Below are 21,859 nucleotides of genomic sequence, written 5' to 3' on the forward strand. Positions count from 1 at the left end.
AGTCTTGGATGGGGTGGCACTACCCCAAACAGACCCTGTGCATAATCTGGGGGCTTTCCTGAACTCACGACTCCTGTTCGAAGAGCAGGTGGCAATCGTGGCCAGGAGGGCCTGTGCAGACCCCGGTGTGCACGTTTCACCCCTCCTGCGGGAGCTGCATTGGCTGCCGATTTGCTTCCGGGTGCAATTCAAGGTGCTGGTGGTCACCTTTAAAGCCCTCCATGTCCTGAGACCAGGTGATCTGAGGGACCCTCTCTTGCCAGTCACATCTACCCGACCCATCAGAGCAAGGAGGCAGGGAATGTTGCGGGTCCCACCCCTGAAGAAGATACACCCAGTGGGACCCAGATGAAGGGCCCTCTCCGTGGTGGCGCCCTCTCTCTGGAATATCATCCCCACCCCCGAGATTAGAACGGCCCCACTCTAGCACTCTTTTGGAAGGCACTGAAGACCTGGTTTTGCCAGCAGACCTGGGGAACCCAGAGCGGGATGGAGCCCATCAAATGGCAATTATGATCTGCTGTCATCGGGGCAGGAGGAGGGAGGTGATTTTTTTACATTTTTTTCCAGATCTTGTTCTATTGTACTTTATTAATTTGATTCTTTTGATTAGTTTTTATTTTTCATTTTTCGTTTTGTTTTAAATATGGCTTTACATTGTGTAAGCCGCCCCCAGTCGCCAAGAGCGAATAGGCAGCAATATAAATTAAATAAATAAACACACACACACACCCCTCTCAAAGAGGAGGCCCTGTATTACTTCAGGCAAGTGCCATGGAAGCCAGGCCTTCATCTTGGGGGTGGGCCTCAGGCAGCCAAGGTATCCAAAAATATTCAGTCCCAAAATGTCTAAGGAGATTCTCAGTCATCCAGGCCGCGGTTGTTTGTCCCAAAAGTTCTTTTTTCAAGAGGCAACTGGACTTCCTTGATTTCTCCTTATAGACGTTTCACTTCTCACCCCAGAAGCTTCTTCAGCTTTTTCCAATTCTCCACCACCCAGTCAGAGGCGAACAAGCTTCAGTCCCAAAACACTGTCCACAGGTTCTTTTCCCAAACACGCCTTACAGTGACACCACAAGAAGAAATAGCAAACGCTTTATTGGAAAGGGTAACACGACATCAAAAAACACCACGTACGTACACAGCCAGTCCTGCTCCTGCCATCTTGTGATCAAGAAGATTGGCCCCCCGTGAGTTCCACTGGGTGTCAAGGCCTGGGCGGGCGCATGCCAGGAGGGGGGACCTGGAAACAAGAGTCACAATTACCCACAGCCGTAAGAACACCGTGGCACTACTGAGCCGTTTGTTTTCACCCTGGCTATTGCAACGGCCTCTCTGATCGAGTCGAAGAACAAGACAGCTTTGGCAGCTTATCTCAGAATTCAGAATTCTCCACCAGAAGACAACTAACCTCTCATGCCAGGAGGTGGCGGCCTCATTCCCGGTGGCGGCATCCCCATTGGTGAGCCGCGGCCTGGTGGCATCCCCATAGGGGGGCCCATGGGTGGTCTCATGCCAGGAGGGGGCCCCATCATTCCTGGAGCAGAAAAGCAGAAACGTCAGCAAGCGGCAGTCCCTTCCCTTCTGCCTCCTAGCCCGCCAGAGACCTCAGAGTAATCCTGCTTTGACAATGGCTCCTCACAGCAATGCTCAGACACTACCATTCATCACAGGTCCTGTCGGCTCTGGTACCAAAAAGGGGGTGGAGGGGAGGGGGGTGGCTTAGTCAAAACTCACCTGGAGGGGGAGTGCCTCTTCCCATGGGAGGGGGAGGGCCTCCACGGCCTGGTGCGTATTGAGTCGGGGCTCCCGCTATACTGGCAGTGGCAGCGGCGGCGGCGGCAGCAACTGTCCCTCGGCTCTGAGGCGTCATTACCTGTAATGAAAAGGCAGCTCAGAGACTCATCTCTGCCCACGTCCGCCAGGAGAGGAGGTGGCAAGGTTCCAAAGCAGCGCCCTGTGCCCGAGTTGAGCTCACCTGTTGGGATGGTCCACCAACCCCACGCACAGGGCCGGCCAAACCTGCAGGCGCTTGAGGCATGGGAGCCCCAGCTGGGACGCCTCGCCCAGCCGCTCTGCCGACACCGGGTCCTCCTGCTGCCCCAGCCAGTGGCACGCGAGCAATGCCGGTCTGGAAGAAAAGGGCCAAAGAGTCACCTGGCAGCATCCTTCGCAAGGCGCTTGGGGCCCAAAACCCACGGGACTCTCTCGGCACAGCCGCTCGGCCGCTCCTCCCGGAGAGGTTTTCACCTCCACCTCTCAACCACTGGGGCCCATTCAAGTCAGCCCCCCGCCCTCCCAGCGCCCGAAGGAAGGCCAGCTTGAAGCCCCCGCAGGGCTCCTGTGAGGAGCTCGGAGACCCGCCACCTCCCACCCCCGCCGGCTTACGTCCTTGGGGGGCGGCCCCTCCACGGTCATGGAGACCAGGTTCTCGCCGCGGAGCAGCACCAGGCCCAGCACGCGCTTCTCCTCCCGCTCGGGCTGCTTGGAGTTCTTGGGCCTGGCAGGAAAAAGGGCGGCAGGTCGGCGCCGATGGACGGACGGCCTCCCCCACAGCCCCTCCCCCCCCCTCCGGCGGCGGCGGCGGCGCTCACTTGATCTTGCGGAACTCGTCGCAGTCGCACAGGATGAGGTTCATGTGCTTGTCGAAGGCCTTGAAGGTGCCGATGAAGACGCGCCCGTCCTGCAGGATGCACCGCATGCGGTAGTCGATGTGCTGCAGCATCTTGCTGCTCTTGCCCACCGTCTGCGGGGAGAAGGAGGGGCGGTCAGCGGGCGGCCGAGGGGGAGGCGGCCCGGTTTGCCCCCCTTCCCCCCACACACCGGGGGCCCCGCCGGGCCCGGCCTCACCATGGTGGCGGCGTCGCGTCTCCTTTCTCCACCACCGCGCTTCCCGCCGCCTCGCGAACCGCCAACGCTCGCCCGCTTCCGCCGGAACCGGAAGGAAGCACAACTTCCGGTCCCGAAGACCTCTCTCCCCGCGGCGGCCGCCGGGCCGGAGCGACGCCGCGGTTTCCATGACAGCCGGCTCTTCGGCGACGGCCTTGCCGATCCACCAATGGGAGAAGGCGCTGGGGGGCCCTCTTCCAATCCGCGGGAGAGGCAGGACCGAGAGGGCGGAAGGTCGACGGGGAGTCGCGGAGCGGGCGGAGCCGAGCCCGGGAGGAGCGCCGAGCCCAGAGCGGCGGAGAGGCATCGCCGCCCCCGCCCAGCCCCCTTCCCCCGGGCGGCGTTCCGGGCAGGTGAGGACGCGGTCAGGGTTTCCGCGGAGGCCGCGCGGGTTGGCGCCCCGCCTGGCTTCAGCCCCGGACCGCCGGAGGGAGGCGAACTGGGCCGCGCTGTCCGGACGGCCTCGGCTCAAAGGCGCCGGTGGGGAACGGAGGCCCGGCGGCCGCGGCGGGAGAGGGCGCCGCGCCAGGCCCGGAGAACGGACTCCTCCCTCCCCTCCCCCCCGCGGGGGGAGGAGGGGTCCAGCCAGGGGATCCCTCGGGGTCTTGGGGAGGAGGGAGGCTGTCCCTGCGGAGGGGGCACGGGGGGAGCCTCTCCCGCTGCAGCTGCACCCCGGGGGTCGCGGGGGCTCCAGGGAGAAGGCGGCGTCGCCGGTTCCCCCTTGCGACCTCATATTCCCGAAAGCCGCGGGCAGACCCCCCACCCAGTCCGGAGGGCCCTGAGCAAGCCCGGGCCGCTCCTCCCGGCATTCCTGGCCGGCTGCTCTGGTTGAGCTGCAGCTCCTCCTGACCTCTCTCTCCCGGCTCCCTCTAGTCCGGGGGTCGCCAACCTTTGGACCTCAGGGACCACCAAACTCATAATTTAGATCCCAGGGACCACTAACCGGTTCTGGGGGTGTGGCCAAATTTGTGGGTGTGGCTCGGTCATGTGACTGGCTGGGTATGGCTTGTATGTAAATGTTATAAATATTTATATAAATATTGATTTTTTTTATTAAAAAAGAGCAACTTTTACCCAAAATCAGGCAAAGCAGGCAGGCAGATTGAGTTGCTCACAGATTCATTCAGAGATCTATCTATCTGCCATCGGCTAGCTCAGTCTGTCACATAAAATTTGCCAGCAAGCAAACTCACAAAATTAACTCACAACACACCGTGTATGTAAATATTGAATTTTTTATATAAAAAAGCCATTTTTACCCAAAATCAGGCAAAGCAGGCAGATTGAGTTGCTCACAGAATCATTCAGTGATCTATCTGTCTGCCATCGGCTAGCTCAGTCTCTCAATTTTGCTTGCCGTGAGTCTACTGAATTTGCTTGCAAGCAAACCTTCAGTCCTAAGGGAAGCAGAGCCGAAGATCTAAAGACTAGCTAGAAAGCAAGAAATCCAACCATTTCCTGCTTCCTAGCTAATCTAAATCTCCTGGCACAGCAGAACAGATGATGGTCGGAAAAAGGAAAAATAGCATTTTTAGCAGGCAAGTTTGCTGGGTAAGGAGGGAGTGGGCGGGGAGGGTTCCCGGGGGCCATGTGGGCAGCGTAGCCTTGTGTTTCTGCACAGCCTGGATTAATTGCTTTTCGGGGGGGGGGTACTCTTGGGGTGAGATTTCTCTGCGGCCCACCAAAATTTTCTCAAGACCCACCAGTGGGCCGTGGCCCACCGGTTGGCGACCGCTGCTCTAGGTAGGTAACCTCCTCCTCCTCCTCCTCCTCCTGCCCCTCCTGCTCTATTTCTCTTGGGGTGGGGCTCCCCCCTCCCCAGCGTTCCCCTCCAGCCACCCAATTCCACCGCAGGTCCCTCTGGGTGTTGACACTTGGTTGTTCTTCTGTTGTCCTATCCATTTGGGTGCATTTCTTTTTTCCTTCTCAAGCTTTGTTCTGTTTGTACCTTCATAGTCGTAAGTTACTAAGTTGCAATCAACAGAACACACAAATTCTTTTTTTAAACAACCCCCCGGAGAGCGGATGAAATCCTCATAGTTTAGGGGTGCAGAACGTTTCCTAGAAATGGAGCTGGCGTTGTCTGTCTTGTGGGAGGGATGCTCTCCGCCTGAAAGAGGAGGAGGATCTTCTCCACTGAAGAGCTACCCTTGCTCTCCTTTTGATGTCAGGAGCTGAGGAAAGGCACGGGAAAGTCTTGGTCCTGACTTCTCCCCAGCCTGTCCAGATGCTCCCTGCCCCGAAAAAGCGTTTCCCTTTCGGCTAAAACACCTCCAAGCAGCTGAGCCCAGTGGGCACTTTCCCAGCTCCTGGTGAGAAGAGGCCCTTGGGCCCGACGTGGCTGTTCTCATCCCTGCAGGACCTGGCGGCGGCTGCTGCTGCCGCCGCCGCCGCCCTTCTTTGCTGCCCCTTCTTCTGTTTCCAGCCTCAAGGGATCCGATAGGCTAAGCGTGTGAAATGGGAACGGCTCCTGTCCTTGGCTGGATTTGGACTTTATCCAATCAATTTCATGCCTAGGAAGTGCAGCTGCATAACCCAGCGCTCTTCCCTCTGTCGCCCCTTCGGTAGCTCATTTGATTAGGTCCTGGTTCATTGTGTTCTGCGGACTTAGCCGTTGTCTAATGTTCTTGAATAGGAGCCCAAATTGCTCTGCGGCGTCTGCCATTCAGGCATTTCTGGTGACCTGCTGATTTTATTGCTTTTTATCATGGGGGTCAAAAGTGTTTTGGAGTAGGGAAATGTGATTTCATAGTAACGAAGAGCAAGATGCTAATCCTTCTGCCTGCTTCCTGTGCGTTGCTTCCCTCCGCCTCGTCTCCTCTATTGGGGCTTCCAGCAATCCTCTTCCTAGCGTATCCCGCAGGTGCAGCGTCCGCTTTTGGGGTCATTGAGCGCCTCTGCATGGTCATCTGGGTCTTCAGGGCGCAGGCCTACGGCTTGCGGGTCTCTGCTGAAGTTGTCTTGCCATCTCTGTTTTGGACGCCTGCGAGGTCGGCAGCCATCGTCTTCTAGTTGGTAGGCAGTCTTGGCCACGGTGGAAGGTGCTCCTCTCTGGACACGTCCATATCAGCAGAGTTGGCCTTTTCTCACACCAAAATGTTGTCGGGTGGTGTCATTTGTGATGCGGTCGAGAAGGGAGATAGGTGCTCCGTATCCAATGGAGCCTTCGCATATTTGTGGCATGGAGAGAGCTTTCGGTCGCCGTTGTTGCTGCCCAGCATTCAGTGCCATTACAGTGCAACCCGGCAGTTGGTTGTCTGGTAAATCTTAGATTTAAGATGGGTTGACGTTCACCTGTCCCATAACACACCGCTGAGTTCTCATCAACGCCTCCACTGGGGCTTCCAGCAAAAATGCCCCCTATTTATTTAGTGGAGAGTTGGTGCTGCTGGCTCCAAAGGGGTGTTTCAAAATGCCCGTGTGCCATCTGGGGCCCCTTCCCCCTGAGGAGCCGACAAACTGCTGACATTCGGCCCATCATCGCTGGGAGGCATGAGCTGTCCTGCCAGTTCTGGAAGTGGGTCGGAGGAGGAGGAGGAAGAGGAGGAGGAGGAGGAGGAAGTCTTCTCTCCAGCCCTTTTTCTTGGGGGGGGGGGGAGGGCAGCGGGGCAGATTAGCCCAGATGAGCTTCAGCTTGATTTAGACTTGTGCACAGCATCCAGGCATACCTGCCCTGCGAAGGGGTTGATGGGGAAGCACAGGCCGAACGCGGGCCAACCGTGCGCATGCCTCCCAGGCCTCAATGATGCCGTACGTGGAGATGCGCACCTTGCCTGCTGATTGGTCGATCCAACTTCCTGCTGGGAGGCAGGCGGAAAGTAAGGGCATTTGAGTGACAAAAAGAAGCAGCGGCCAATGGAGTGAGGCCATATTGATGTTTGCACGATGCAACGGATAAATACTGCAAAACCCAGCAGGTAAACAGTCAGTGTCTGGAAGGACTTTGAGGGAAGAAGACCCAGGCAGGTGCAAAGAAACGTGGAAGCCAGGCCTGCGCTTTGCTGCTTGCGCCTCCAACACCCCCTCCCCCCCCAAACCAGAAGGGGAAGACTGGCAGAAGTGTGAAGGGCAGGGCTCTGCAACAGCGTCTGTGTTGCCCGATGCGCAGTGAGGCTGAAGTCCAAATGGAGCTTCAGTTTTGGAGTCCTGCTGCAGAGCGGAAGAAATTATTTCAGGCCACTTGAGGGAAGCCCATCCGAAGAGGGTTTGCGAGACTTTCCCTGGGTTTGTTACGCCTCCCCTCCCCATCCACGGGTGGTTTCTGGCTGCGCTTGCAGATCCCCTGAGTGGGGGTGGGATTCTCCGCTTGTTCCACTTCTGAGGCCCCGGAACGGCGGCTCTTGGCTTTAGTCACCCCCTGAATTCCGGATGCTGCCATTCCCCCCGCCCACAAGTCCCCTCGGGCCCGGATCATCGCAGAGCCATTCAGCCCCCCGCCTTCTTCTCGAGCGGAGAGTTTCCTGAGGGGACCCAGCTGGTCAGAAGGTATCCTAGCCAATGCCCCCCACCCTCCATTCGACGATGTGCTCCCTTGAGGTGCCTGCAGTCCCATTGCTTCAGCTGTATGTAGGAAGCCGCTGCAAGTGCCGGGTGGGGCCCAGAGAACAGGTGTGCAACCAGCCCAGGCCCCCATCCCCCACCCCTGGGCTGGGGCTGGCCAAGGAAGGGCCCTGGCGGTTTGGGCCGGGGGCTCCTGCGGTGGAAAAGCAGCCTGCCTGCCAACCCTTTTCTGCCATGGCAGGTTTGAGGGACGGTCTCTGCTGCTAGCGAGAGAGCTGGCTCTCTCCCTCTCGAGAGATGCCGCCCCCGCCGGACATTGTCAAGGTGGCTGTGGAGTGGCCTGGCGCCAATGCCCAGTTGCTGGAATTTGACCAGGTGAGAGAGCGGGCAGGCCTTGAGTGAAGGCTGCCCAAGTATTGGCAGGAGTGGGGCCTGGACAGGGAGCCCCAACGGGGAGCTTGGTCCAGGGAAGCCACCTAGTTCACGATTCTCGCCCTTCGCAGAAGCGGCCCCTGGTCTCCATCATCAAGGAAGTCTGTGACGGGTGAGTGTGCCAGCCAGCCAGCCAGTTCAGCCTCCTCCCCCCCCCCCACCTGCCTGGGGCTCCCTCCCAGGTGAAGGACCGCCCAGGCGGGGAGGCTCAAGCGCCTTTCCTGTCGCGGCCCCCTTGCAGGTGGTCCCTGCCTAACCCTGAATGCCACACCCTGCGCTATGCTGACGGAGCCCAGCTCTACATAACAGAACAGGTAGGCGCCCCCCACCTTTGCGGTCCTAGAGTCCAACACACACACACACACACGCACACCCCAGTGTTAAGCAGCTTTGTTTTTGTGCACTGCAGACTCGTGGCGACATCAAGAATGGCACCATCCTCCAGTTGGCGGTTTCCCCAGTAGGTTTGGGTGGCTGCTGCTGGCCCTTCTGGATGCAGCTTGGGGTGGGGGTGGGGCTCTCTTTCCTCCCCCCCCCCTCGCCAGGGGCAGTGGGGAGGGCCTGCTCTGGCTCCCTGCCTCCCGAGCGAGATGGGGAGGGGCTCCCGATGCCTCCTCTTCAGTCCAGGGCTGCCCGCCAACTGATGGATCGGACCCAGTCCTCCCCCTTGGAGGGCCGCCTAGAGGCCATGAAGGAACTGGCCAAGCTCTCGGCCGACGTCACGTTCGCCACCGAGTTCATCAACATGGACGGCATCGCGGTGCTCACCCGGCTGGTGGAGGGCAGCTCCAAGCTCCTCCCTCAGTAAGCGCCCGGCTGCTCTTCTCTCTCCCCCCCCCCCCCCCCCAAGGCTCCCGCACCCTCCCGCCCAGAGGCTCCCCTTCCAGCAGAGGATTGGGCCTCTGGTTGCTCCCAGGCCTCCCTGCTGGGGAGGGGCGGCTGGCTCTCTAGGGGATGCCAGGAGGAGCCCAGAGGAGGCCGCCTGTTGGGGAAGGATGGCTCGTCCCAGGAAAAGGGAGCCCCCTAGTGGCCGTGGAGGGTGACCCCGGGGCTTCCCTGGCTGGACTCGGCAGCCTGGGCCAGGGCCCGTCTCCTCCGGAGCCCCCAGGCTGCAGGGTGGGAGAAGAGCCGAGGGGGCCGCTGGGAGAGGGCCAAGCAGCAGACGGGGCGGTTGGTGCCTTCCCCTGCAGCTGTGGCGAGATGCTGGCCTTCACCCTGACCGCCTTCCTGGAGCTCATGGACCACGGCCTCGTCTCCTGGGACACGGTCTCTGTCGGCTTCATCAAGCAGGTCCGCTGGGGTGGGACTGGGGCCGTCCTGGGGAACCGGGCTGGGGCTGACGGGGGGTTTGCTCTGCCGGCAGATCGCGGGGTACGTGAGCCAGCCGAGGGTGGACGTCTCCATCCTGCAGCGCTCCCTGGCCATCCTGGAGAGCCTGGTACTGAACAGCCAGGCGCTCTATCCGAAGGTCGCGGAGGAGGTCACGGTGGGGCAGCTCCTCTCCCACCTCCAAGTGTGAGTGTCCCAGGGCTGGGGGCTCCTCCCGGCCTGCCCCGCACCCCCTCCCCACCCCCACCCCCCGGCAGGGCAGGAGGAGCTGGACGCCTTCTCCCTCTGGCTCTCCCGGCAGCTCCAACCAGGAGATCCAGACGTACGCCGTAGCCCTGATCAACGCCCTCTTCCTGAAGGCTCCCGAGGACAAGAGGCAGGTAGGTGGCCGGCCTGGCAGGGACCGGGGGGCAGGGCTGGCCCTGGGCGTCTGTGCTTGCACCCCCTCCCTCCGTCTCCTGTGAAAGGCTGTGTGCCCCCACCTCCCCCCCGCCCGCTGATTCCGTCATCTGCTCCTTTTGTGCCTGTCTCTGCTTTCCGCCCCCAGGACCATCTTGCTAGCCCGCTAGACCTGCCCTGCACCGTGAGTCCCGGGAAGGGAGGCCCGGCCGGGTCCGGGTCTCCTCCTTGAGGGGGTTGGGGTGCAGTGAGGAGCAGGGGGGCCACAGGGGTCTTTGCTTCCCTGGTGGGCGGGGGAGCAGCGCAGGTGGGGGGAGGTCCGGAAGGTGGCCCTTCCACCTCCCTCCCTCCCACCCCCACTTCCCCTCTTACCTTCCTGGCAGGAGATGGCCGATGCCTCCGCCCAGAAGCAGCTGCGTTTGGCCATCCTGACGGTAAGGCTTGGGGTCAGTGCTGCCCCCATCGGCTTTCCCTTCGCTCAGGCCAGACAGCCCTGCGAGGAACCCCCTGCCCCGCGCCGGTCGAGCACTGCGCGGCGGTGGGGGCTGCTCCTGCTCACCGCCTTCACGCTCTCCTCCCTCCCCTCCCCTCCCCCAGCACGTCATCCGAGGAAACCGCCCCATCAAGACCGAGATGGCCCACCAGCTGTACGTGCTGCAGGTCTTGACTCTCAACCTCCGGGAGGAGCGGATGATGACAAAAATGGACCCCAGCGACCAGGTGGTGGGCAGGGCAGCCCCGTGTGGCCTTCGGGGCAGGGGTTTGGCGGCTGCCGCCGTCGCCGCCCAGGCTCATCGCCCCCCCACCCCATCCCAAGCAGGCCCAGCGGGACGTCCTCTTCGAGCTGCGCAGGGTCGCCTTTGAGGCGGAGGCTGAGAGCGGCAGCACCCCTGGTGGCGGAGCAGAGAAGCGCAAGGCCGTTTACACCAGGGACTACAAGCTGCTGGGCTTCACGGTGGGTGGGGCTGGGAGCGGGGCTGGAGGAGAGGGCTGGCCGGCTGCGCTTCCAGGCCAGGGGCCAAGAGAGACCGATTTGTTCCCGCAGAACCCCGTCAATCCTGCCCTGGACTTCCTCCAGACCCCGCCCGGCATGCTGGCCTTGGACAACATGATCTACCTGGCCCAACACCACCAGGATGCCTACATCCGAGTAAGGGGCCCAGCTGCCCCCAGGGGAGGAGCTGCGCAGGCAGCAGCCCCCCCCCCTGCCCCCCGCTCACTCACTCTGGGCCTCTCTTCCCGCCACAGATCGTCCTGGAGAACAGCAGCCCAGAGGACAAACACGCCTGCCCCTTTGGCCGCAGCGCCATCGAGCTCACCAAGGCGCTCTGCGAGATCCTGCAGATTGGAGAACTTCGTAAGTGGAATCCGGTGGAGGCCGAGCTGCTCGGGGCCATCAAGCTTCCCCCCACTCCTCCTCCTCCTCCGAGCCCCGCAGGGTGCCCAACTGGTGGCAGCCCAAGGGTGGCGGGGTGCGGTTTGGGCCAGGACAGCGGTTGAGCTGCCCTTGGTCGGCGAAGTTCACTCCCCCAGGGTCAGTCAGAAAGGTAAAAGCTCTGCTTTGCCACCCAGAGCCTCATAATGCGCGTCTGGAGGCGCCTGTGAGAACCCCTGTGGGACGTTGCGACACTTTTGTGTCGCTTCTCGCGTACCCCAACTGCCCTTCCTGGTGCTTTTCTGCTGAGGCCTCCTGGCAGCCTGGGAATACTTGCCCTAGACGCTCAAGCTCAGCCTGGGGGAAAGGGGGCCTCCCCGGCCGCTCTGACGGCCCCCTTCCTCTCTGCCTCTGCCCAGCCAACGAGGGCCGGAACGACTACCACCCCATGTTCTTCACGCACGACCAGGCCCTGGAGGAGCTCTTCGCCATCTGCATCCAGCTGCTGAACAGGACCTGGAAGGAGATGCGGGCGACAGTCGAGGATTTCCACAAGGTGGGTTTGCGTGCCCCCCCCCCGCCCAGCCTGGCCCCTGCCCCCTCCCTCTGCCGCCCCGCAATGCCACTGCCCTCCTCCTCCTGCTCCTCCTCCTCCTCCTCCTCCCCCGCCAGGTGATGCAGGTGGTGCGGGAGCAGATCAGCCGGGCTCTCCTCGCCAAGCCGCCCTCCCTGGACCAGTTCAAGGGGAAGCTGCGCAGCCTGGGCTACTCGGAGGTGCTCCGCCTGCGCCAGTCGGAGCGGATGAGCCAGGACGACTTCCAGTCCCCGCCCATCGTGTGAGTGCCTGGGGAGGGGGAGGGGGGCCACGGGGGACTCCCCCCCCTCCCCAGCCCTCTGATGTGCCTGCTGGGCGGCCTTCCCCAGGGAGCTGCGGGAGAAGATCCAGCCGGAGATCCTGGAGCTCATCAGGCAGCAGCGCCTGAACCGCCTCTGCGAGGGGAGCAGCTTCCGCAAAGGGGGCAACCGGAGGAGGCAAGGTGAGCGGGGGCCCCTGGGGCAACGGAGGGGGCGGGCCCTCTCTCTCTCTCTCTCTCGGGGGGGGCCCTTGCCGAGACCGTTCCCCTGCCTTGCAGAGCGCTTCTGGCACTGCCGCCTGGCCCTGAATCACAAGACGCTCCACTACGGGGACCTGGAGGAGAACGCCCAGGGAGGGGTGGCCCTGGAGTCGCTGCAGGAGAAGAGTAGGCTGGCGGGGGGGGGCTGGGGGCCTTTGGGGGCGGGCGTGATTGCAGCCCCTCTTCCTTCAGTCCCGTGGCAGACATCAAGGCCGTCCTCACCGGGAAAGACTGCCCGCACATGAAGGAGAAGGGGGCGCTGAAGCAGAACAAGGTAGGGGTGTCCCAGGGAACCCCGCCCCCCAAGGCCTCTGCCCGGGGGGGAGGGGGGAGGTAGAGGCCTGCCGCCCCTCCCCTCACTCCCCCCATCTTCTCTCCCCATCCCCAAGGAGGCCCTGGAACTGGCTTTCTCCATCCTTTATGAGCCGGACGAGGCCCTGAACTTCATCGCACCCAATAAATACGAGGTGAGCAGGTGGTGGCAGGTGGGGGATCCCTCCAGGGCTGCCCTCAGGTGTCCTTCCCCGGCCAAGGGAGCGGCCTTGGGGGGGGGGGAGCTGTGCTGAGAGGGCCAGAGTTGGAGGGGGCTCTGGAGGCCATCCGGTCCGCCCCTGCTGAGGGTAAGAATCAGAGCGCTTCCTTCCCTGTTGGGGCTGCCCGGAGACTCCTGGGTGGTTCTGCCAGCCAAGAGGATGGGTGGGAGCTGCAAGCGGGCGAAATGCGCTTTCTGCAGCTTTCAGGGTGGCGGGTGTGGGGTGTGGAGAGCCAAGGCCTTCCCTGCCCCGCCGGTTTTGGCTGACAAGCAGGAGGTGGGAGGCTGCTTCTCCCGCCAGGCTGAACTAAGGTGGAACCTTCTGCCTCAGCAGCCTCCCGTGGATTTACAGCTGCCTCTGGGACAGGAGCCGCTTGGTGGTCCTGAAGCGGGCAGGCTTAGCGGCCCCCGTGCAAATGGGGGCTTTTCCTGCCCGGGAGTCTCTTCCTCCTCAGTGCTCGCTCTGGTCAGGAGCCCCCAGCCCCTCTGACGACCCAGCCAGGAGAGCCCATGGCTCTGGGGCAGCCCCCCCCCGCATCCTGGAGGGGAGCCCTTCCCTCTAGCTCTGACTCCCCTGGTTCTGGCATCGGCTGCCCCTCCCTTCAGAAATGCCCAAGACTGGAGAGGGCAGCCCTTTCACCCCCTCCCTCCTCTCCCTCCCTGGGGTTCAGCCGAGACTAAGGGAGCGAAAGCCACCCCTCCCCCCGCCGCCCTTAGAGCAGCCCCGTTGCTCCTTGAGCGAGGCGGAGAGGAGGCGGATCCCTCCCACCTGCCCCGGATGGCCACTTCCCGGGCCGCGGTTTGCCCCCTCCGGAGCATCCTCGGGCGCCGGCTGGGCAGCCGCCAGAGGGTCTTCGCGGGGCTCCCCTGGCTGCCCAGCCTGAGCCGCGCTCCCGGTGCCCCCAGTTCTGCGTCTGGATCGACGGCCTCAACGCCCTGCTGGGGAAGGACATGGCGAGCGAGCTGACCAAGAGCGACCTGGACACGCTGCTCAGCATGGAGATGAAGCTGCGCCTGCTGGACCTGGAGAACGTCCAGATCCCGGAGGAGCCCCCGCCCGTCCCCAAGGAGCCCAGCAGCTACGACTTCGTCTACCACTACGCCTGAGCCACCGCCCGCTGCGGGATCCCCGGACGGACGGGCGGGGCGGGGGCGTCGCGGTCGCGGGGCGTCGGCTGGACCTGGCGCGCTCTCCCTCCCCCCCCGCCCCCCCGCATTAAAGCTCGTTCCCCGCTCCAGCCGGGCTGCAGCCTCTTCTTTGCGCCGCGGTCGGCAGGGGGCGCTGGGGGCGGGCGGGCGCTCTAGCCGCGCGGCCTCTGTGGGCCGGGGGGCGGGGCCGGGGCCGGGGCTCTTCCGCGCGGCGCTATGGCCGGGGCGCGGGCGGCGGCGCGGGCGGCGGGGCTGGTGCTGCTCTACTACGGCTTCTCCATCGGCATCACCTTCTACAACAAGTGGCTCATGAAGGTGGGGGCGGCGGGAGGGGCGGGGCTCGGGGGGGGGAGGCTCAGCCGGGCGCCGGCTCACCGCGTGGCCTCCCTTCCGCGCAGAGCTTCGCCTTCCCGCTGTTCATGACGCTGCTGCACCTGCTGGTCATCTTCGCGCTCTCGGGGCTGGCCAGGCGCTGCTCCCGCCGCCGCCGCCCTCCCCACGCCGCCGCCGCCGCCGGGCGCGCCCTCTTGCCCTGGCCCGCCTACCTGCGCCAGGTGGGCCCCACAGGTGAGCGGCGGGGGCGGGTGGGCTGGGCGCTCTCGCCGGGACCCAGCGGGGCTCTCCTGACGGCGTCTCGCCCGCAGCGCTGTCCACCGCCCTGGACGTGGGGCTGAGCAACTGGAGCTTCCTCTACATCACCGTCTCCCTGTGAGTGCCGGGCGGCCCCGGGGAGGCTGGCTGGGGGCGGGGGGGAAGGCCGGGCTGCCTCCAGCCGCGCCCCTCACCCTCCCTCCCGGCCCGGCAGCTACACCATGACCAAGTCCTCGGCTGTCCTCTTCATCCTCCTCTTCTCGCTGATCTTCAAGCTGGAGGAGCCGGTGAGACACCCCTCCCCCCCCCCCCTAGCCTTGGGGTTGAGGGGGGAGGAGCAGCCCTGCCGGCCTCTGCCCTCAGCCGTGGGGTGACGCTGCTGCTGTTGCTGCTCCTCCGTCTCTTATGCCAGAGAGCCGCCCTGGTGCTGGTGGTCCTGCTCATCGCTGGGGGCCTCTTCTTGTTCACCTACAAGTCCACCCAGTTTGAGGCCGAGGGCTTTGCCATGGTGCTGGGCGCCTCCTTCCTGGGGGGCGTGCGCTGGACACGGACACAGATCCTCCTGCAAAAGGAGGAGCTGGGTAAGTGTGGGGCTGGGGGCTGGGGTGAGGAGGGCTCCCTCCCTCCCTCCCTCCCCCTCCCTGACCGGCTGCTGCCCTTCCCTTCCCTTGCAGGACTCCAGAACCCCATCGACACCATGTTCCACCTGCAGCCGGCCATGTTCCTCAGCCTCTTCCCCCTTTTTGCCGTGTTTGAAGGTCAGCAGCCTGCCCCGGGGTGGGGGTGGCGGGTGGGGGAGAGCAAGGACCTCAGGCTGCCACCCCAAGTTGCTTGAGTAGGAAGCTGTTAGGAGGCGGCGTAGGGCGTGTTCGGGAGGGATCCTGGGCAACGTCCCAGAAGTCCCACCGCCTGGCCGGAGGCTTAGGGCCCGGATTTCCTGGGGTTGCACAGCTACTGCGGGAGCCCAGGGAAGGGCGGAGGCCGTGACGGACAGGGCAGCCTGGGGCCCCCCACAGGAACGAGCAGCAGGAAAGGCCTCCTGACTGACTGACTGACTGTATTGCGGGAGGCCTTGCCTGCCCCCTCCCCCAAACTCCAGGATTTGCCTCTGGATGAGCCGATGGAGGGTCTGGGCCTGCAAGCAAGCCCCCCTCCTGCCCTCCCTGTTTCCCCAGGCCTGCCCTTGTCTGCCTCCGAGAAGCTGTTCCGTTTCCACGAGGAGCAGCTGCTGCTGGAGCTGCTGGGGAAGTTGGCGCTGGGAGGGGTGCTGGCCTTCGGGCTGGGCTTCTCCGAGTTTCTCCTGGTGTCCAGGACCTCCAGCCTCACCTTCTCCATATCGGGCATCTTCAAGGTATTGGAGCGGGGGGGGGGGGGCTCTTTCCCGGCCTCTCCTCCCCTCAGCGGGTCTGGGGGGCCTCAAGGGGAGAGGCCGGCTGTCTGCGCTCCCTTCTTCCCCCCACCCGACCATCGGAAGGTGCCTCTGTGGCTGGAGGGGGAGGCCTGGCCCACCCCCTCCAAGCCCGGGAGCTGCACGGAAGCCTCGATCCCATGAAAGCAAAAAAGGGCTCGAGGAGCTGGGTGCCTCGGGGGGCTGTAAGGGGGACCCCCGGCAGTGGGACCCAGCCTGTCCGATCACACACACACCCCCGGCTGCCTCTGGCGAAAGGGGGGGGCGGGGGCTCAGGCCAGCCTGGGCAGCTGTGGGTTGACACGCTGCCTTGTCCCCAGGAAGTCTTCACGCTGTTCCTGGCTGCTCGCCTGATGGGAGACCAGCTCACTGTCCTGAACTGGCTGGGCTTTGCCGTTTGCCTGCTGGGCATCTCCCTGCACGTGGCCCTGAAGGCCCTCGGGGGTAAGGGGGGGCAGGGGAGAGGCGGAGGGACCCTCTTTCGGGGGCCCTCGAAGGGCAGCTAACCCCTCCCTTCCCACGCAGGGTCAAAGGGCACCAAGCACCCCGAGGTGCCTGGCTCTGCTGCAGACCTGGAGCTTTTGCTGCTGCTGGATTCCCAGGAGGAGGTGGAGGAGGAGGAGGAGGAGGAGGTGGCCGAGAACGCCCCCCTGTGCTGAGCCACCCCTGGGCCAGCTGGGAGGGCACCTGCTGGGGGGGGGGATGGATCGCTGGCAGGGGCGGAGAGGTTGGGGAAGGGGTGGGTGGGCAGCAGGGCTGCTTCTGGCCCTCCCCCATCCTGGGCTGAGAGGGCGCCCTCTTTGGGCTCGCGGGGGCCTCGTGGCCCAGGCTGGTGGGCCAGAAGCCGAGGTCCAGGGCCTGCGTAGGCTGCAGCCACCTGCGCTGGGCACACCTTGCTGGCCGGCCCTTTGGCAGCACCTGCGGGTGGGAGGGGCGGCTGCTTGGAGACGCTTTGACGGGTCAGAAGTGCCCCCAAAGAGGGCGGCCTCCTGGGGGAGGGGACGCCTGGGCCAAGAGGCTCCTGAGGAGGAGGAGGAGGACTCTGGGAAGGGGGAGCCGGGGGCTGAGCTCGGGGGCAGGGAAGAACCCACCTGAGGGAGGCGGGGCCTCGATGGGCACCCTCCTGCAGCAGCCCTGGGGGCCAAAAGGACGCGGGAGCCCCGAGCAGAGCAAGGGGGCGGCCTGCAAAGAACAAGGGGCTCCCTTGGCACAGCGAGTCTCGCCAATAAAATTGGCATCCGAATCCGTTGCACGAAACAGGAGCGTGTGTCTCACGGAGGTCTCTGCGGAGGGCAAGCTGATCAGCCCACCACGGGTGCGTGTGTGCGCGTGCGTGTGTGTGCTGGAGTTTCCTGTAACCAAACGGGGAGAGGGGGGCACTTGGAAAACCCCACTGGGCTAAAGAGCAACTCTCTGCCCCATCGTCCACCCAGAGGGGAGCCGGGTTTCCCCTCCTTCCCCAACGAAGCACGTGGGCCACCCTGTCCCCTCGGGGCACTGGATGGCAGAGGGGCAAGTGGGGGCTCGGGAAACTGGGGTGCTCTTGGGCGCTTCTGAGGCTCTCTGCCGGGAAGTCGGGCATTGTCACTGCAGGCACCCATTTCGCCCCGGTGAAAGCCCACCAGGGCCCCATCCCCTGCTGGCTGGGCGAGGCTGGTCTGAGCGCTCTGCGGGTGCCCGGGCCGCCAGGATCAGGCCCAGTGGCAGAATTGAGCCGCTGCCTCCAGGAGCTCCATTTCTTTGGGGGGGCCGGCGGAGGTTTTTTAATTCCTGCCACCTCCTCTGCGGTTCACCCACAGCAGTCCCGCTCCGGACCCCAGGCAAAAACTGCTGTTGATATTTGATAAACATCAGATCGATATCTAAGTTAAATATTTAAATTGATAAATGATATTTGGAGAGTATTTCGTGAAGCTCTGCATCGGGATGCTCATCTCTTCTGTGACACCAAGCGGCCGTTTTGCACCCACCTGGGTTTGCCAGGACCAAAGGTAACTTTGCAAAGTAGCCACAGCTGCCGTTGTGGGAATCTGGACAGGTCAGGCTGCACCGCCTGGTCTGGGGCTGTTCACAACCCAACAACTCATTCAGTTCTGCCCAGGTGCGACGTGGAGCCTGGAAGGCTGCATCCTGCTCACATTGGAACTTCCCAGGATGAGGGTGCACGTGGCGACCCACTGAGCCCCACCCCCGGTCACGGACAGCTGCTGGCGTATCCTACCGTGGTGCTCCCTGCTGGAGGGGAGGGGTTGAAAAGAGGCTGGGGCCCCCAGGTCCAGCACATCAGCTTCTCCTGGGACACACCCCCTTTTTCCAGGGGGGCGGAAGTTCTGGGGTGCTCCTCACAAGAGGGGTGCTCCTCCCTGGGGCTCTCGGGATGGGCGTGTGGAGGTTTCCAGCCTTCACTTCCCCTGTCTTTCCTGAGAGGCACCTCTTGTACACACGCCTCTTGTTGGGGGGGGGGCGTTATATGAGCCCAAAGACATGCATGGAAGACGCCCCCCCCGCCCTCCATGGTCACTACAGCCCTGTAAGGAGTCTGGAATCGCTCTCCTCCCCAGAGATCGCCGGGCATTGCAGAAGGTGCGGAGGAGCAAACGCCCAGCCTTGGGATCAGGCACATCTTCAGGGTGGCCTCCGGTCCTTTCCTCCCAAGCCCCTGTTGGGCTCCCAACTTCTGTCTGGCCATTGACTTGACCCATCCTGCCCTTCGCTTTGCAGGGACCCTCCCCTGGGCCTGGGGTCTGCGTTCTTCACCAGGCAAGCATGACAGGACCTCCCGCCCTAAATCTCTTGGCCTTCAACCCTTCATCAGCTTGCAAAGTGTTCCTGGCCGATGTCTCCTTTCACTGACTCCTTTGTATCAGGAAGTGCTCAATTCGATTGTTTGGGCCTTCTAGGTTTCCACGCCAACCTCCTCGAGTGATGATGTCGAAAACACCACTGGGTCGCCTTCTTCCATCTGGTCCAGAGCCTTTCGTGCCTGGGGAATCTCCCCACAAGCAAACAGCAGGACAGGCAGCCACCTGGCCCAAGGCCTCGGGTCCTGCCCCGCCTCTTTCCAGAGTGGATTCTTTGGCGCCTGGTTCCTGCGTTTTTTGTAAGGCCATTGTGTGCTACTGCCCATCGTAAGGACGCTCCCAAGGGCAACCACTTCGCTTTTCCTGGAAGGTGTTTTGCCTCTCACGTGCCACCCGTCCCCTACCAAAAGCCCACGATCAGAATGCAGATGGAGGCAGCAAGCGGGATGATGTGTCCTTCGAGCTGCTGCCAGCGCCCCCCCCCCGCATGGCTCCGCCTGGAGCTGAGGGGTCGAGTGACCACCGGGTCCCGCTTCCGCAAGAGTGGCCAGAAACTCAGGTTGCCTTAATCTGCAGGTGAGCTACACGGAGGGGGCGTAGCGGGTCTTCCTGGAGGAAATCCAGTGGTGCAATCGGTCGCTCAGCAAGAATCCTTACGGACCTGACAGGCACAACGAAGGCCACGGGAGGGCCGGGATGAGCTGGAACAAGAAAGACTTCAGGGGGGATGAATGTGAATTCTTCCTCATTCAGGGGGGGGGGGCAGGGGGAGTCTTAGACGCTGCAGCAGGTGAGGCCAACTCACCGGGTAGGGCCCAGAGGCTGCGGGCAGAGAACCAGGAACTGGAGCCCTTCCTAGCCGCCCCAGGGCCACCCCCAGCCTCAGGGGGTGGAGGGGAGGGACGCCGTGGCCCTGGCCTCTTCACCCGGTGGCCGGCGGACCCTGCCCAGAGTGGCTGACCAGCTCCCCTGGGGCCTCCCCTGCTTGAACGCTGGAAGCCTTTGCAGGTGAACCCCCCCGAGGCGCCCAGGTGGTTCTGGACATGCACCGCACCGCCTGCCCTGCCTGCCGTGGCTTCTGACGGTGCAATCCTGAAGTACCGCTTTTATAACCAAAGCCCTCAGTCTGCGCACTGCCTGCATTGGGACAAGGCGCACAGAGTGTGGGCTCTGCCAACCATCTTTCCCGCAGCCCCCCCCCTCCAGGTTTTTTTGGGGGCTAAGCATCGGGATGGGGGGGGGGTGCGCGCACGCGTGCGAAGCCTCTTCAGGGACAGGCTCTTTTTCTGTGTGTTTCAAAAGTAGATGTGCACGAAACGTAGCTGCATGAAAGCTGGAGACTGTGCGTGCGTGCGTGCGTCCGTGCATACCTTCCAGTCTGTCCCTGCAGTTTTCCTGGCAAGGTTGCTTGAAAACGGTTGGCCGTTGCCGCCTTCCTGGGGCTGAGAGAGAGGGACTAGCTTTGTGCTCAAGGCAGGTCTAGAATTCAGAGCCTGCTAGTTTTAGGCCAGCACCTGAAGCACAACACCCATCCAGGCGTTCCCGCCCCCTCCACAGTGGGCCCCAAAGCTATGAGTCAGCAGAGACTGGCCCACATGGGAATCCAGAAGGCCGTCCCAGACCAGGCCCCAAATGGGGCTTGTTCTGGGGCAGGAGGGGCTGCAGCAGTCCAAGCGGGCCATGAGAAAGAAGACCCTGGCAAAGTCTGCTTGGAGCTGCCTGGGCCCCCACAAAAACTGCTGGGTGGAATTTGCCCCCCTCAGCCGAGAGGGACGAGCTGCAGCCCCCACAGGCCGGGCCGTTCCCACAAAGCATCACCGTGCCCAGCTAGACGACCAGGCCAGTTGGAGTTTATGGCTCAGGGCAACTGTGAGAGCCAGCCATGAGGTGCAGAGCAACCAAGGCCGTTTCGTGGGGGTGGGGGCTGGGGGTGGTTGCTGGTGTGATTCCAGCTGTGGGGGTGCCGCATTGGGTGCTGCGGCTGGGGGGGGGGGATCGGGGCTTGCGTCCCGGTCATCTGCCTTGGCCCTGGGGCTTTGCCCAGAGGCCAGCTGGGGGCCTTGGGGGAGAGTGGGGGCCCAGGTCCCTCTGGGCCCCCCTGACCTTCAACCAGCTCTCTGAGGGGGGCAGGCAGGCTCCCTTGCACCCAAGGTACCCCCTTGCACCATTCGGGGGTCCCGGGGCGGCTTTGTCTTCCTGAGAACCGCAGCCAAAGGGGGGAGGGACCGCGCTGTCTCCTGCTCCTCCATGCTCCAACCAAGGAGCTTCGGGGGAGGGGGGGGCTTCCATCTTCAGAGGCAGCCTGGATGTTAATTTTCCGGAGACCTTTAGATGAAGCTTTAGATGTTTTGCGTTGTCCGCAGGCTCCACGGATTTCATGATCCTGTTGAGAGCTGGCACTCCTGGCCTTTGGCACCCAGCTCTCAATTCATGCCCTGCGTGCCATGAGGAACACGGCCCAGATTGACTCCCAATTACTTGGCTGCTGGGGGCGTTAACCCCTGCTGGGCGGGGGTGGGAAGCGCCAAGGAAAGGGAGCCGTTGCAGCTGCACAGCCTCTTCCTTGGCAGGCACACTGTGGCCTCTTTTTGGGGGGTGGAGGGAGGGGGGCAGGCTTTGGAGCCAAGGAAGGATACACTCCGAGTGCCACCAACCAGGGGGCTCAGGGGGAGCGCAGCAAGGGCTGCTCCAGTCAAGGCTGTGGGGCTGGAGGGAGGGCTCCATGGGCCCAGGAAAGGGGAGCAGGCTGAGATGCCCCCACTTGCTCACCCCACGGGAGCCACAGACACCTCCCCCAAGCCCAGGCCCCTCCCTGCCAGCCCCACAGTTATGGGCCGGAGGCTCTTTGGCCGTCCATCCTGCCTTCTCCATCCAGGGAGCCCCTTCCCTGCCCCCAGCTTGGGGGCTTCTGGGTTTCCCTCCCTCCATCCGTGGAGGTGACTCTGGTTCCCTGATCAGAGAGGCCCCCCAGCAGGGCTTCTCCCCTTGAGAGCCACAAAGGTGCCTCGGCCTGGCCTTCCAGCGGGCACAAGCAGATACACCAGGCATCTGGGGGGCCCAAGCACCTCCTCCCCCCAAGGCCCCCCCCCCGGTCACGAGGTGGCTGTCGGCCAACCCTTTGACTCTCCCAGCTCAACAAGGCCACCTAAGGAAGCCCTCCATCAGCAGCAGGGCAGTCGGGATCCGATCCAAGGCTTTCCTTCATCCCTGGCGGTTGGCTGATCCCCGGGAGGGCAGAACCCCGTCTCTCTCCCACTCCTCAAGCTCTAGCCAGGATGGTCTCTCCACAGGCCGCCACTGATCACACTCCAGCCCCCTCCCCACGCCTCTCGGTCTCTG

The 21,859-nt window shown here is 63.3% G+C and overlaps 3 protein-coding genes across 11 annotated transcripts; 2 read left to right on the plus strand and 1 right to left on the minus strand.

Moving 5' to 3' along the window:
- Positions 1 to 1,081: 1,081 nt before the first annotated feature.
- Positions 1,082 to 2,944, minus strand: SNRPB (small nuclear ribonucleoprotein polypeptides B and B1). The gene is made up of 6 exons (XM_087928767.1): positions 2,851 to 2,944; positions 2,595 to 2,746; positions 2,389 to 2,500; positions 1,979 to 2,131; positions 1,738 to 1,876; positions 1,082 to 1,537 (listed from the first exon to the last, which is right to left on the minus strand). The coding sequence occupies exons 1-6, from the start codon at positions 2,851 to 2,853 to the stop codon at positions 1,407 to 1,409; spliced, it is 690 nt and encodes a 229-aa protein (XP_087784893.1). The 5' UTR covers positions 2,854 to 2,944; the 3' UTR covers positions 1,082 to 1,406.
- Positions 2,945 to 3,139: 195 nt separating this feature from the next.
- ELMO2 (engulfment and cell motility 2) lies at positions 3,140 to 13,805 on the plus strand. 9 transcript variants are annotated; one of them, XM_087928765.1, is made up of 22 exons: positions 3,140 to 3,242; positions 7,631 to 7,764; positions 7,893 to 7,933; positions 8,063 to 8,135; positions 8,231 to 8,281; positions 8,444 to 8,625; positions 9,012 to 9,111; positions 9,185 to 9,336; positions 9,452 to 9,530; positions 9,698 to 9,733; positions 9,933 to 9,983; positions 10,147 to 10,269; positions 10,370 to 10,504; positions 10,595 to 10,699; positions 10,798 to 10,906; positions 11,344 to 11,480; positions 11,597 to 11,760; positions 11,849 to 11,961; positions 12,058 to 12,169; positions 12,232 to 12,313; positions 12,429 to 12,506; positions 13,478 to 13,805. In XM_087928765.1, the coding sequence occupies exons 2-22, from the start codon at positions 7,687 to 7,689 to the stop codon at positions 13,676 to 13,678; spliced, it is 2,202 nt and encodes a 733-aa protein (XP_087784891.1). In that variant the 5' UTR covers positions 3,140 to 3,242; positions 7,631 to 7,686; the 3' UTR covers positions 13,679 to 13,805. The 9 variants fall into 9 exon arrangements, 1 of the variants encoding a protein (XP_087784891.1); XR_015742643.1 differs by having other exon boundaries at positions 10,367 to 10,504; positions 12,058 to 12,313; XR_015742644.1 differs by lacking the exon at positions 3,140 to 3,242 and adding an exon at positions 7,257 to 7,374 and having other exon boundaries at positions 10,367 to 10,504; positions 12,058 to 12,313.
- A 98-nt stretch (positions 13,806 to 13,903) lies between these two features.
- Positions 13,904 to 16,976, plus strand: SLC35H1 (solute carrier family 35 member H1). Its single transcript, XM_026721793.2, has 9 exons — positions 13,904 to 14,035; positions 14,119 to 14,287; positions 14,365 to 14,428; positions 14,526 to 14,598; positions 14,724 to 14,892; positions 14,986 to 15,069; positions 15,487 to 15,662; positions 16,040 to 16,163; positions 16,245 to 16,976. The coding sequence occupies exons 1-9, from the start codon at positions 13,937 to 13,939 to the stop codon at positions 16,376 to 16,378; spliced, it is 1,092 nt and encodes a 363-aa protein (XP_026577578.1). The 5' UTR covers positions 13,904 to 13,936; the 3' UTR covers positions 16,379 to 16,976.
- The last annotated feature ends 4,883 nt before the right edge of the window (positions 16,977 to 21,859 follow it).

The sequence above is a fragment of the Pseudonaja textilis genome, chromosome 3 (assembly GCF_049901715.1).
Source record: "Pseudonaja textilis isolate UNSWEBS1 chromosome 3, rPseTex1.2, whole genome shotgun sequence".
Taxonomy (NCBI): domain Eukaryota; kingdom Metazoa; phylum Chordata; class Lepidosauria; order Squamata; family Elapidae; genus Pseudonaja; species Pseudonaja textilis.

Coding starts and splice junctions, on each gene's coding strand:
- SLC35H1 (XM_026721793.2), top strand. CDS start 13,937: ATGGCCGGGGCGCGGGCGGCGGCGCGGGCGGCGGGGCTGGTGCTGCTC. Junction 14,429..14,525: donor CTCTACATCACCGTCTCCCT/GTGAGTGCCGGG, acceptor CCGGCCCGGCAG/CTACACCATGACCAAGTCCT. Junction 15,663..16,039: donor CCATATCGGGCATCTTCAAG/GTATTGGAGCGG, acceptor CCTTGTCCCCAG/GAAGTCTTCACGCTGTTCCT.
- ELMO2 (XM_087928765.1), top strand. CDS start 7,687: ATGCCGCCCCCGCCGGACATTGTCAAGGTGGCTGTGGAGTGGCCTGGC. Junction 7,765..7,892: donor AGTTGCTGGAATTTGACCAG/GTGAGAGAGCGG, acceptor CGCCCTTCGCAG/AAGCGGCCCCTGGTCTCCAT. Junction 11,761..11,848: donor TTCCAGTCCCCGCCCATCGT/GTGAGTGCCTGG, acceptor GGCCTTCCCCAG/GGAGCTGCGGGAGAAGATCC.
- SNRPB (XM_087928767.1), bottom strand. Junction 2,132..2,388: donor AGGGGCCGCCCCCCAAGGAC/GTAAGCCGGCGG, acceptor CTTTTCTTCCAG/ACCGGCATTGCTCGCGTGCC. Junction 1,538..1,737: donor AAGAGGCACTCCCCCTCCAG/GTGAGTTTTGAC, acceptor TTTCTGCTCCAG/GAATGATGGGGCCCCCTCCT.